The sequence below is a fragment of the Helianthus annuus genome, chromosome 13 (assembly GCF_002127325.2).
Source record: "Helianthus annuus cultivar XRQ/B chromosome 13, HanXRQr2.0-SUNRISE, whole genome shotgun sequence".
In the NCBI taxonomy this organism is placed as follows: domain Eukaryota; kingdom Viridiplantae; phylum Streptophyta; class Magnoliopsida; order Asterales; family Asteraceae; genus Helianthus; species Helianthus annuus.
Genome location: NC_035445.2, coordinates 167379650 through 167394671, shown reverse-complemented (window position 1 = coordinate 167394671; position 15022 = coordinate 167379650). Strand labels below are relative to the sequence as shown.

Sequence of the window (15022 nt, the reverse complement as noted above, 5' to 3'; positions counted from 1 at the left end):
ATCGAACGAAATATCATGTTCATGTTCGTTCGTTTAATAAACGAACGAACATAAACGAACTTCCCGCCGAACGGTTCACGAACTGTTCGCTGAACGTTCGGTTCGTTTACAGCCCTAGTTACAGCATGAACCACTAACACATGTTATAAACGAACGAAAACTTCTTTCCCAAAAGATTTGACTTATTCAATATCCCCGCATCCATCCAGCTTGTCAATTGAATATCTTTATGGATCTGTTTCTGTAAATCAACACACGTTATATATTATTCTAACAGGTGCTTAACACATGTTATGGGTCTGTTTCTGTAAATCAAACAACCCAACAAAAAAAACACTTACTGTTCAGATCAAAAGGCTAAACTAGCAACCAAACCAACAAAAAAAACAATTATTGTTAAGATCAAAATCCCCAAACAAGCAACCAAACCAACAAAAAATCCCGTTCAAAAATCTCATCCTAAAGTTTTCGATTTATTTAAAATACATGAACATTAACCATTACTAGATCTTGATTGAAGACAGAGGAGAGGAGAGAGAGAGAGAGAACATTAACCATTACTAGATCTTGACTCCGACGACGTTTCGAACTCCGGCGCCACCAACCACCCACCCTTCACCACCTTCTACAACCACCCACTGTCGCCGCTATCAACTACCAACAACCCAGAATGAACCAGCCACCACCTTCCACCAACCACCATCGTGCCTCACTCATCGTGCATCTACCGCCTCCCCTGCCCCAACCATAACGGTCAACAACACCACCGCCACAGCGCTGCTGCTGCCATGGGTGGCTGGAAACCCACCAGTTTTCTCTCTCTCTTTCGATTTCTCTGGACCTCTCTTTCTCTTTCGATTTCTCTAGTACTCTCTCTCACGGCTCTCACTCTCTCTTTAGGCTTGCAGATTGTAAGTGTTGTGTAGAGAGAAGGGAAAGTCATGGGAAAGAGGGAATTGAGAGAGCTGAGATTGTGATTTTGAATTGGATATGAAGAGAGAGAAAGAGAGGTGCATTAAAGATGATAGAACTAGACAGTGGAAAGAGAAGGAATATACTACCCAAAATGCCCTTTTAGTTGACTAATGTATATTATTACATTTCTTTTAAATCTAATTGTTACCAGAAATTATGAGAGCCATTGATCAAGTGTGATGAAACATAATCAATGGATGGTATTGGGTTTGCATAGTTTTTTAAAAAAGATGGGGTTTCTAGTATAGCCAAGCCCTGTATAATATAATTAAAGTTACTATTCATTAGCTTTTAAATGTATAATACTAGTTTTTCCCCGCCCGCGTTGCGGGACAATAAGCCGAATATTTCTCTCTCATAACATGTATGTCTGTACAGTGGGCAAAATCGTAATTATATTTTGAACTGAAGGCGAAATATAATTTTAAATTGAGAGCAAAATCATAATTTTGAGCTAGGGGGAAAACATAATTTAATTTTGAACTGTAGGCAAAAACGTAATTTTGAGCGGAGAGCAGAATCGTAATTTGGAGCTAGAGAAAAAAACAACATTTTATTTTGAACTGGGGGCAAAAACGTAATTTTAAACGGAGGGCGAAACTGTAATTTTAAACTGGGAACAAAATTAAAAATAAGTTTTTGAACCAATGGCAAAAATGTAATTTTGAGCTAGGGGAAAAATTATAATTTTATTTTGAGCTGGGGGCAAAAACGAAATTTTAAACGAAGGACGAAAGCGTAATTTTAAACTGGGAATAAAATTAAAAAAAAACAGGTTGGTCCAATAGGGAAGTGCCAGACAAGCTGCCTGACACTATTCCCTCAACTTGAAAATACTTGAACTGTGAGCAAAAACGTAATTTTGAGATGAGGGCAGAATCGTAATTTTGAGCTAGAGGGAAAAAGAGCATGTTATTTTGAACTGGGGCAAAAAACGTAATGTTAAACGGATGGCGAAACCGTAATTTTAAACTGAATTTTATTTTGAACTGAGGCAAAAACGTAATTTTAAACGATGGCGAAACCGTAATTTTAAACTGGGAACAAAACTAAAAATGAGTTTTTGACCCGAGGGCAAAAGCGTAATTTTGAGCTAGGGGCAAAATTATAATTTTCATTTGAGCTGGACAAAAACATAATTTTAAACGGATGACAAAAGCGTAATTTTAAACTAGAAATAAAATTAAATTAAAAACATGTTGGTCCAATAGGAAAGTGCCAGACAAGTTGCCTGACACTATTCCCTGAACTTGAAATTGTATATGTTGGATAATAATGTATGATGTTTAGTTTATAGTCATTCGAGCACAATAAAACAATTTCTTTTAGTCAGACTATGGGTGACACAACAATAAACAACTTTTCTAAGTGTTGGTCTTCACATGAATAATAATAGTCCCTAAAATATTATTAAAAATTAAAAAGTACTAACCAAGTCGTTATGTGGCTGACAACTATACATAGATTTCTAGTACCAAATGGTATGGTACTGGTACTGGTTTCTAGTACCAAATGCTCATCATTAGCTAGGAGTGTTCAAAACCGGATATCTGAAAATTCGGATATTCGAATTTCGGATATCTGGAATTTTCGGATACCAGATCTCATTATCCGAATCTGTATCCGAAATTTCGGATACGGATTCGGATAGTGAATCGGATTTCCGAAAATCCAACTTTTTATTTAATTTTTATTTTTTTTCATATTCGGAAACGGATGTTTTGGATAGTTTCGGATATCCGAATATAAGTTTTCGGATATTTCGGATATTTTTCGGATATCCTCGGATATTCTTCGGATATTTTTCGGATATTTCGGATACTTCGGATATTTTCGGATATTCGGATATCCGAAAAAAAATGAAAATTAAATTTTCGGATATTTTGGATATCTGAAATATCTGAAAATTTTGAAAATCACTATCCGAATCCAAAAAATTCGGATATCCGAAATTTCGGATATCCGATTTTTCGGATTCGGATATCGGATATTTCGGATCGGATTTTTGGATACGGATAATTTTGAACACCCCCTAGCTATATATACCTACTCTTTACAAAAGAATTGTTAAAATATGTTGACCAAAAGGACCAAGAACATGGAGAGAGGTAACCTGAATTAAGTTGCAGAAATCAAAGCAAGTCTTTAACAAACGGAAGATTTCAAAGTTTTTTATGCAGATAACATTTACATTAGTGGATTTGCATCTATGATCTATTGCTTTGATTATTTTATTTTTTTCATTTCACCTAGACGTGACAAAAATGTAAAGTGAAAAATGTCGGCATGGTTGGTGATGTAGATTGTTAATGCGCACTTACCAAGTGGTTGATGATATGGAATGCCACATTAACAAAATTGACGAGTTAGATTGTGGAATAAAAAAACTAACGCGAATTGTTAAATAAGTATATAGCAAATAAGTAACTATCTAACCTTAAAATGGATGATAAGGTTTACTTATATTTTGCTAAAACTAACTTTTAATCTTATTAATGATAGAAAGTGTTTGGTTTCTATCATTAGGAAATGCACTTTTTAGGTACCATGTTTTATATTTGCCCTTTGTTTTGTTGTAGCGTTCCATATTTAGAAAATTCAATTGCAAACTCTCATATTTGATCGTTAAATATTGCTGAGATTCTTGTAAAAACTTAGAGAAATATTACAATAAATCAGTTTTATTACAACAGCTTCTCAATTATATGAAAAGAAATAAAGAATTTTCATTTTTAACTGATGGGTCGAGCAAGGCTATCGTTTTGTTTAGATATTCTTCATTGGGTCCAAATCTAGTAATGGTTTCTTTGCTAATGGGCTTGAAGCCCACCTATTAAAAGATAAAGAAAAAAAGGATGGCCACGAGGGATTTGGACTTTAGGGACTGCATAGGTTAATTTCCAATATAAAATAATTAATAAATATGATTAAGTTTGAATAATTAATGATTGTTATACTGAAACAAGCAATTGATTTGTATGGATATTAGATCTAATTATTAATTTTTTATTACATGATTTTTTTTTCTCACCATAAAACCTAACTAATTTAGTTAAATTGTTTTCTTGTTTTTATTTCCCAATTTAAAGTTATCATTTCAATAAAATAAACTTGTTAATGGTTTGAGTCAACAAGTGTCAAAACCAGCTTTGTTTTGAACTGGCTTTTTTGGCGGAATAAAAAGCCGTTTCAAAATCGGGTTTTAACTAGTTTGGTTCGGGTTTTACCATTCGAAGTATATGTTCCCACACCGATTACAACCCATATGTTTGGGTCGATTCAGAACCAGTTTCAATATCGGTCCGGTTTCGAATTACAAACATGCTCTAGTTAACGAGTTTTCTTTTTTCCACTTCCTTAACCCTAGTAATATTAAGCTGGGCTCAAATGACTTGTTTAAGAAGCCGGACTCGGCCCAACTTAATCAGCAATGGCCTATGTGACTCAAACCACTTAAATCTTCTTCCCCTTTGGAGACGAATGGAGTTCACTTTCGGCCACTATGCCGCTGTTATCCCTTAGTTTATTTTCATGTTTTTTTTTTCCAAACTAGTTTAGGTTTGAGTCAACAAAAGTCAAAACCAATTTCTCTTGGAAGTACAACTTACGTCTATGTGGTTTACATGAAATTGCAGGTTGAGCCCCTAAATTTTTTTTTTCATACCATGCCATCTAAGTTTCCTTGGTTGCATTGTTGACCGTTTATGGAAAGGGGCATATTCGTCTTTTTAACTTGATAACTAAGGGCATTTGTGTTATTACCAGTGGCCCTAAATTACACAAAATCTTCTTCATCTTTTCATGAAATCTCCTCCTCTCTCTCATGGGTGTCGGTTTCAGTAATTGGTGAAGAAATAGCAGGTGTTGATTGAAACTAAAGAGGTAGGGTTTTGAATAGGTGGAGAATTGAGAGGTCTGTGATGAGAATGAGGGGATGAAGTTAGGGTTTAGAGAGTACACGAGAAAGCATCCTGTAAGTATCACCTCAATTTTATGAATTCCAATTGCGTTTATGTGCTTGATTTCTGATTTAGATACAATTGGGTTTATGGGTTTGTTGATGATTGGAATTTCGATTAGTAATTTACTATTTTTTGTGCCCTGATTATTATGATACTCTGTTTGCACTGTTTAAATGGAAGCTCAATTGATGATTGATGGGTTTGATTTGCTGATTAGTACTTCAATTTTATGAATTCTAATTGCAATTATCTGTTTGAATCTTGATTTTGATTGAATTGGGTTTATGGGTTTGCCGGAAGTTGGACATTGGTTACATGGGAACCGACAATTTTAAGGTTTCGTGTTCATGATTTTCATGGATTCAATGTAAGTTTGCTTAACCTAACTTACTTAATTGTCACTCTGTGTTTTGTTCATCAACTGTTGTTACTGGTTACTTTGGATTCAAACTAACTTATGAGCAGAATGCCTGTTTCTTTTTTTACATAAATTTGTAATTCAAATTGCGGCTTCATGGTCTTCTCTTCACATATACGTATGTGTTCATGTATGTAGTAACTAGTTCAAATGTGGTGGTTTGCCTTTGGCTATAAAGGCAATCGGAAGGCTATTGAGAACGAAAACAGATAGAGAAGATTGGGATGACCTGTTGAATAGTGAGATATGGGATCTAGAAAATGCAAATGAAATTGTTCCAACACTTAGGCTAAGCTACCATGATATGATGATGAGGACAATCGAAACGCACAGGTGTTACTGGAATAGAAACTGCAGCAGGGCTAATTGAATGCCAACGTTGCTCATAAAGAGGCTTCTGAAGGTTTGGTTTTATACTTTCATGTGTGTGTTTTTACTTCTTTTCCTGTATAATTAGAGGGGGCAATTTCAACGTAAACTGGTCATTCGGGTTATCTTCCATTTCCTTAAGAGTCGAATGGGCCAAAGCATAAGATTTTTCTATAAAGGAAAACTGTTAATTTGGTGTAACGTAGACTCATACTCTAGTTTTACTGCAGACATCTTATTTGCTTCATCTAGAAAATTAGATTAGTGGTATATAAATTTTATTATTGTAAATTGTGATCTTCTTTAAAGCACTAGTGGGCCAACCGAATATCTTATATGTTACTACTAAACTTGCAGGGAACTTAAACCAATGGCATGCTAACGGATCTTCAACAGCAGTATTTATAAAGATTTTAGTAGTGTAATATTCAGGAAAATGGAGTAAACGGTCGCATGAGTTCATTGAATCAGCATTTTAATAACAATCAAAGTCTTAAGTGTAAGTTTTTTTTTAAGTCAACAACATTTGACCACCCATAAGTGGAGGACTTAGATTTAGTAACCGACTTGACCCGTACACAACCCATAACATCAGTGGGTGTTGGGTTTGATTTTGATGTTACCGGTCATATGTACGGGTCAAGTCGGTTACCGATTTTGTTTAAATGGGTCACGGAATAGAAAACGGGTCATGGGTTAATAGGTAAATGGGTAACAAAATATTTCGGATTGGTGGTTAAACAAGCAATCTTTTGATATCCTGTGTTGATTCACAAACACTTTTTCTTATCCTTTTTTCTTTAAATATTTTATATAACTTAAATATTTAAATTACTGTTAAGAGCAGAGCCGACCCTGGGGTGGGCGGGGAGGACCACCAGCCAGGGGACGTCTTTATCTCGGGGCTCATTTGCTTTTCCAACGCCCTTATTTCTGGTGAGCAAATAAAAAATCATAAGCACGTTTCATAATCACACAGAGTGATGAGAATTCTATCGATTGATTTTGTAGGTCATCGCCATTTGTTGACCCGTTTACCCCTGTGCAACTACCAGATAACTGGGAGAATACACCTCTTAGCCATTATAGCTGGTCCTACGGGACGTGACATGGTGGTTGTGGGCTTGATCTCTTAAAGGGTGGTTTTGTTCCAATGGTGGAAATAGATGGTGGTGGGTGGTGTTTAACGTGGGCGGTAACGGAGCGAGAGACAGTGAGGTAGCGACCGGATATCGCTGACGCCCGCGGGGAGGGATTTATCGGAGACGGTGAGGGGTGGTCGCTGGTCTTTAGTCTTTAAGCTTTATTACATGTTGGGTGGTGTAGTGGGTTGTTGGTCTAATCTTATTCATTTAATATATTGTTTTATTTATGATGTTTTAAATAAACTATCAAAGTAAGAACATGAAATTTTAGATTAAACCAATTTGGACAAGTTGTGTATACTGAAAATATATATTTTATTTTATTCTGATAAATTTACACTTGCTTGACCAAAAGTTCACCGGTTTATGCCATTGCATCTAAATATTTTTAAAGGTTGCAAATAGTCCCTAACAAGATATAAAGTTGTATCTTATTATTGCAATGAAATTTAACCTTATTATTAGTTGGAAAAGATAAGTATATCAATAAGATATAAAGTTGTATCTTATTGTTTATTGTGGGTTAAATAGATCAACCGGACATAACCGGTGTTATCATAGCATCAAACACAAGAACGACATGTTTATTATTAAACCAGAAACATGCCGATTCCGTTATACAAATATACCCTTCTTAGTTTTTACTGATAAATGTAAATGAGCGTTGGCAAGCTGGCCATTTAATTCATAAAATGTTACAAAAATTTATAAATGGAATATGCTAGAGAACAATGTTGACCAAGACCATTGTAAATAAGACCATGAACAGAATCGTTCTTTCAGTCCACTCATATCTTATCCCAACTCCTCTTGTCACCCATATTAATTTTACTGACTATAAAACCATGACTACCTTCGTTCATTCATTCTACTCACTCCACTCATATCTAATCTTATCTACACTCCTCTCTTCATCTTCAATCTTCAGACCAACTACCCTCATTCCCATTTCACTGTTAACCATGGCTGAAACTCTTGCAAATGAACTCCTCAAGGTCCTTTTCCAGAAGCTGTCTGATGAAGCCTTCAAGCGAATTGCTCGCGCTCAGGGAATTCACAACGAGCTCAAGGAGTTGAACAAGACACTGTCCAGGATCCAAGATCTGCTTAACGATGCTTCCCAGAAGGAGGTGACACATAAATATGTCAAAGAATGGCTGAATGCTCTCCAACATTTGGCTTACGATATCGATGACGTACTCGACGATTTGGCTACCGAAGACATGCATCGTGAACTCACCCTGCAGGAACCTGAAGCATCCACCAGCAAGGTAAGAAAGCTCATCCCATCATGCTGCACAAATTTCTCACTAACTCATAGGCTGTCTCCCAAGTTAGATAGGATTAACAGAGACTTAGAAAATCTAGAAAAACGAAAAACGGATCTAGGTTTGCTTAAGACTGATGACAAGCCAAGAAATACTAGTAGAAGAAGCGAAACCTCTTTGCCAGATGGGTCTAGTGTTATTGGAAGAGAAGTTGAGAAAGAGAGATTGCTGAAGAAGTTGTTAGGGGATGATGGGTCAACTAAGGAAAATTTTAGCATCGTACCCATAGTTGGTATGGGTGGGGTTGGTAAGACGACTCTAGCTCGACATTTGTATAATGATGCACAAGTGAAGGATCACTTTGAACCCAAGATATGGGTTTGTGTTTCTGATGATTTTGATGTATTCAAGATAAGTGATATTATCCTTCAATCTATAACTAAAGAAAGTAAGGAATATAAAGATTTAGATCAGCTTCAAATGGCTCTCACAGAGAAGTCTAAGGACAAACGATTTCTACTAGTACTTGATGATGTGTGGCATGAAGATGATGACGATTGGGAAAAGCTAGTGCTCCCATTTCGTTCATGTGCCCCTGGAAGTAGGATAATCATGACAACTCGTAAAGAAGAATTACTAAAAAAGCTACGTATTGGTCACCTAGATTCTCTTAAGAGTTTGTCACATGAAGATGCTCTATCTTTATTAGCTCTACATGCTTTAGGCGTAGAGAACTTCAATTCACACACAACACTTAAACCACATGGTGAAGGCATTGTGAAAAAGTGTGCTGGTTTGCCTTTGGCTTTGAAGGCAATTGGAAGGCTATTGGGGACGAGAACAAATGTAGAAGACTGGGAAGGCGTGTTGAACAGTGAGATATGGAATTTAGAAAATAGTGATAAGATTGTTCCGGCTCTCAGACTTAGCTACCATGATCTTTCTGCAGATTTGAAGCAGTTGTTTGCATACTGCTCCTTGTTCCCAAAGGACTATTTGTTTGACAAGGAAGAGTTGGTATTATTGTGGATGGCGGAAGGGTTTTTGAGCCCATCAAATGCAACCAAGTCACTGGAACGCTTGGGCCATGACTATTTTGAAATATTGTTATCAAGGTCATTTTTCCAACATGCACCTAATGATGAATCACTGTTTATCATGCATGATCTGATGAATGACTTGGCCATGCTTGTTGCCGGAGAACTTTTTTTAAGGTTTGATAACCATATGAAGATAGGCACCGAACATTTGGCAAAGTATCGCCACATGTCATTTTCTCGCGAGAAGTATGTAGGTTACCATAAGTTTGAGGCATTCAAAGGTGCCAAAAGCTTGAGAACACTTTTAGCGGTATCTATTGATGTGGATCATAGTTGGAACTACTTTTTCTTATCTAATAAGATTCTGGTTGACTTACTTCCTAGCTTAACATTATTAAGGGTTCTTTCTTTGAGTCATTTTCAAATAAATGAGGTACCAGAGTTCATTGATAGTTTGAAGCACTTGCGGTATCTTAATTTAGCTAAAACTAATATAAAAGAGTTACCGAAGAATGTTAGCAATCTTTATAATTTACAGACATTGATTGTTTTTGGTTGTGAAAATTTGACCAAGTTGCCTGAAAGCTTCTCAAAGCTTAAAAAGTTGCGACATTTTGATATAAGGGATACTCCGCTTTTGGAGAAGCTGCCATTTGGGATTGGTGAGTTGGAAAGCCTACAGACTCTCACCAAGATCATCATTGAAGGAGATGATGGTTTTGCAATAAATGAGCTCAAGGGATTAACAAATCTCCGTGGAGAAGTTTCCATTGAGGGATTACACAAAGTGCAAAGCACAAAGCATGCACGGGAGGCGAATTTATGTCTAAAAAAGATTACTGGATTAAAGCTGCAATGGGTTGATGTGTTTGATGGCTCACGAATGGATATTGAAGAGGAAGTTCTCAATGAGCTGAAACCTAATAGTGATACGTTGAAAACACTTTCAGTGGTGTCATACGGGGGAACACAATTTTCAAATTGGGTTGGTGATCGCTCTTTTCATGAGTTGGTTAATGTGTCAATACGTAGTTGTAAAAAATGCACATCTCTACCCCCATTTGGGTTGCTCCCTTCACTTAAGAGGTTGCAGATTCAAGGCATGGATGAGGTTAAAATCATAGGTCTGGAGTTAACCGGAAATGATGTTAACGCCTTCCGTTCACTTGAAGTTCTAACATTTGAAGATATGTCTGGATGGGAGAGGTGGTCAACTAAAAATGAGGGTTCATCAGCAGTGTTTACACGCCTTAAAGAGCTTTATGTAAAGAATTGTCCACAATTGATTGATGTCTCACTTCAAGCACTGCCTTCACTCAAGGTTCTTGAAATTGACAGATGTGGGGATGGTGTGTTGAGAAGTCTGGTTCAGGTAGCTTCATCAGTCACTAAATTGACAATAAGTTGTGTAACAGGGCTTACATATGAGGTGTGGAGAGGAGTTATGAGGTATCTTAAGGAAGTTGAAGAATTAAGTATCGAGGTATGTAATGAAATAAAATACTTATGGGAATCAGAAACAGAGGCAAGCAAGCTTCTTGAGAGATTAGAAGAGAAAGAGGAGGATGACAATTTTGGGAGCAGCACCCTGTTATCTCTTAGAAGTTTGTATGTAAATTCTTGTAGTAGCATAAAGCGTTTATGCTGTCCAAATAGCATTGAGAGTTTGGATATTATTGGTTGTTCGGTTACAGATGTCTACCTCCCAAAAGAAGGAGGGAACAAGCTCAAATCACTTTGTATAAGTAGTTGTGGAAATCTAAAATCAGTAAATCAATTGAGTAACTCCACTCACCTCACCTCTTTGTCAATAAGTTATTGTCAAAACATGGGGTTATTTTCTGATCTTCATCAGCTATCGAATCTCACCTCATTGAATATACAAAGTTGTGAAAGCATAGAGTCATTTCCTGACCTCCAGCTGCCAAATCTCACACATCTTTCTATCATTAGGTGCAATAACCTGAAGGCAATTGGTGACCTGCAGCTGCCAAATCTAACCAGTTGGATGATATGGGAGTGTAAACATCTGGAGTCATTTCCTGACCGTCAGCTATCCAATCTCACCATGTTAAAACATATGACTATCAAAGATTGTCCAATGATTGATGCTTCCTTTCCTCGTGGGCTTTGGCCTCCCAATTTGTGTTCCCTTCAAACAGGGGGGTTGAAAAAGCCCATCTCAGAATGGAGCATTCAGAATTTCCCTGCTTCACTTGTTGAACTAGAGTTATGGGGTGAATCTGATGTGAGGAACTTTAGTCAATTGTCCCACCTTTTCCCTTCTTCTCTTACATCTCTGTACATAATCGAATTTGATAATCTGGAATCACTTTCAACGGGACTCCAACATCTCACATCTCTTCAACATCTGTACATTGACAATTGTCCAAAGGTGAACGATCTACCAGAGACACTGTTACCTTCACTTTTGAGTTTGATAATAAAGTATAATTGCCCAAAATTGAAAGAAAAGTGTGAAGGAAGAGGCTCCCACTACTGGCCCCTCATCTCTCTTATCCCCTACGTCTGGATAATATAAGAGACTAATAAAGGTAGTTGTTAATTAAATAGCAATTGTTTCTTACATGGACATAATTGCTAGTCGTTGTTTCAAATAAATAACCCTTACTTTCTTCTTCTTCTTTCTTCTGTAGTCACCGGAGGAGAAACGACATCGTACCACCACCTTCACATCCTATCGGATTTCTAAACCCATCACAGCCAATGGCTTCATTGCCGGCAGTTATTTTTCCGGTGACACGTCATTGAACCGCTGCTCACACCCTCAGGTAACATCGTCACACCTCTAATTATTTATTTTTAAAGTTTTGGGCCTGGCCCAGTACTGTTCTAATGTTTGAAGCCCAACTGGTTTACATTTAAGGAATGTTATTTAGCCCAACTGGTCCCATCTATAGAATATAGTAGAGGTGTACATTTGTTCTTTTTTATTTAGCAAAACCGGCTCAGTTTAGGTTGTTTGGCTAAAACCGTTTTGAGTCAAAATCGGTTGGGTTGTAGACCAGTTATGAAGGAAAATATTTGATCCTATATATACTAATCGGTTTGGGTCGCGTTGAAATTGTTTCGCTTTTTTAAACCCCTAGTTTCCTAATATTATACCGGATTTTCAAACAGGTTCGAGTTGGTTTTTGTAACAAGAGTAGGGACAGATATACAAATTGGCGGTTTGGGTTGGGTTGGAATCAGTGTGGGTCAAACCGATTCAAGGTGTGGTGTCAGGTCGGGTTATCCAAACCAGTTTTTTTTAGGAATTCCATTCAAAATATGGCATTTTGTAAAACACGTAAATCAAGCATTTTTCTCATTATGATACAACTATGTTTTGCAGGTTCCTCTAACCATGACATTGTAAAGGATATTCTGGGTGATGTTGGAACATTCACAGTTGAATGAGAGACTTTGGCAGTGTAATCTTCAGGAAAATGGTGTAAATCTCGGGCATATGACGACTAAATCAGCAAATAACAATCAAAGCATCAATGACATAAGTGTAAGTTCCTTTTACTCTACAACATTTGACCATCCCATTAAAATATAACAAGCTGGTTTTGATTATTGGTATTCATGATATAACACAGGATTTATTCATGATAGCACGTTGGATTCATTATTCAAAGATGCTTTTCAAGTTGATTTTCACAGCATGTGTGGTTCAAGTGAAAAAGGTCAATCTAAATATAAAAGAATTATGTTACACACACATATTATACACACACACACACACAAATAAGTATAAATAACACATTTTGAGTATACTTTTTCAATAATACTATTTGATCCATTTGAGATAACAACATGAACCCTTGTATTATATATATATAAATGAGTTGAAATTGTCACATCCACAAAATATGAACTATAGTTTGACTCTTGATGTCAAACGGATTATTTTTATTTCAAAATTGATAACTACTCTTCTTCATTGTTTTGAGAATAGTTTTATAACTGGGATTGAAATGCAACAGGTTCCACATCATCTTTAATGGAAAAAAGTTGTTTTTTAACATCCTTGTTATATTTAGTTTTAAAAGCAATGGGTTTTGACACTAACGTCAAAGATTGTTGTTTGACCCTTGAATTTTTAAAACTGCAGTTAAAGAAAGAAGAAAATCTATCAAGGTTTCTTCAAATCAACAAAACAGATCCAAGATACATCATAATTGCTGGAAAGGGCACTACATCTACTGTGTTAACTTGGTTCAGTTACATGCTTCAGAATAAGTCTGCAACAGAAATCAAAGAAACAACAAAAACGAGAAACAATCTCACAAATGTTGTAAAATTAGCAAACGGTGTGAGTGAAGAAAGCCTCAAAGTCAAAATGATGCAGCATCTTCATGCAGATTTCAACGGAACTATCAAGACCATCATGCAGTTCCAGTGGTATAAATTAATAATTATTAATAGTTAGCGTCTCAACAAAAGAAGTACTATTTCAATGATAGCCTAATTTTTTACTAAATCAATTTCAAGGGTGTTAGTTTTTAAAAATACACTTTGGGTAACTTTACATCCTCTAAAGTTGATTAAAAAAAAGTGAAGTGCTACAAATGTGGCATCTTTTCATATGCTCTTGTTTACTAAACTGAAATGTTTAGGTGGAAACAATACCATCAGATGTCGATTTATATGCTTTGCGGGGTGGTGATGTTGTCTGTTGGTTATGAGGTGAAGAAAGGGGATAGTGTACCTTATCAACCATTGGAATAGTAAGGCTCAAGTTTGATAAGTTTAAACCAGAAATTGATGGTTTCATCACATCGTTGCATTCATCCAGAAAGCTCCTTTGTTTCCAGCTTTGCAGGTTAGTAAAATACAACCCATATCGATCATTTCTTTTTCATTCGGATCATGTAACTAAACCCTTGATATGTAAAATTTTATGTGGTCCGGTTTAACAGTCAACCTTCAAGTTATGTCATATGACCAAAGCAAAAGTATTTATCATAAAATGTATATTGTTTGTTTACGATTTTGACATGATTTAGTGTTTTAGATGCAGAAACACAAGCGAGACAAAGAATTTGTTTGGCTCAAGAATCTGCGTGTGTGCAGATGAAGATCTTTGCTTCTATTTAGTTAAGTTGTTTCATTTTCAAGGTGAATGAAACCAAAAGTACAAAGTACAGAATCATGCTTAATCTTCACATTGATGGTGATACAGAGTTCATCCATGATCTAGCTTACTCATATTTGGTGCGACTAGACACACATAAGTGGACTGGTAAATGGTTCAAGCTAAACAGGGCATAACTTCCATTACATTTGAAGTTAAGTTATACGGGAGATGAGTAATGCACATAGACGTCTCAACAAGCCACATGCTTGGACAAATGCTATAGGTGGGTTTTCGCGACTGTCAGCACCCAATTTGGACATCTAGAGCTCCAATTTCGAAGTAAAGGTTTTCCACAATTTTAGCAGTTTTAATTAATTTCGCTGTTTTAAAAATTGGCGGGATTCTTTAACTAGATATTTATTCGTTGTTTTTTAGGCCGTTAATTTCAAGGAACCCTTGGAGCGGTTACAAGTTGCGTCTGATGGCACTTGTCGTTCATGGTCTAAGTTACATACCTCTGATTGGAATTAATGGAATTTTGCCTCTAATGGCAAGTTACCACTAATGAGGATTATGGAACTAGCCTATGATGTCGAGTTACCATCTGATGAAGATTAAAGGAACTTACCACTGAAGCAAGTTACCTCTAGTGAGGTTCGATGAAGTCTCGCTAATGAAGAAGAGATGCCACGTGTTAGCAACAAAGACAATCTGTTGAGAGGATGTTATACGTAATTGTCACTTGTCAATTTCGTACAC

General features: G+C 36.4%; 1 protein-coding gene, 1 long non-coding RNA gene and 1 other non-coding gene across 3 annotated transcripts; all 3 read left to right on the top strand.

The window, feature by feature from the left end:
- Window positions 1–4808: 4808 nt before the first annotated feature.
- LOC110900326 lies at window positions 4809–7164 on the top strand. Its single transcript, XR_004876574.1, has 4 exons — window positions 4809–5758; window positions 6082–6223; window positions 6572–6660; window positions 6736–7164. It is a non-coding gene; the product is annotated as an uncharacterized LOC110900326 (long non-coding RNA).
- A 584-nt stretch (window positions 7165–7748) lies between these two features.
- LOC118479247 (putative disease resistance RPP13-like protein 1) lies at window positions 7749–11726 on the top strand. The gene has a single exon (XM_035981743.1). It carries the CDS (start codon window positions 7832–7834, stop codon window positions 11717–11719), a length of 3888 nt encoding a protein of 1295 aa, XP_035837636.1. The 5' UTR covers window positions 7749–7831; the 3' UTR covers window positions 11720–11726.
- Window positions 11727–11834: 108 nt separating this feature from the next.
- LOC110900321 lies at window positions 11835–14602 on the top strand. Its single transcript, XR_004876573.1, has 5 exons — window positions 11835–11969; window positions 12533–12694; window positions 12783–12869; window positions 13298–14008; window positions 14207–14602. It is a non-coding gene; the product is annotated as an uncharacterized LOC110900321 (transcript).
- Window positions 14603–15022: the final 420 nt, after the last annotated feature.

Excerpts from the sequence above, each read along its gene's own strand:
- LOC118479247 (XM_035981743.1), top strand. The coding sequence starts at position 7,832 with ATGGCTGAAACTCTTGCAAATGAACTCCTCAAGGTCCTTTTCCAGAAG.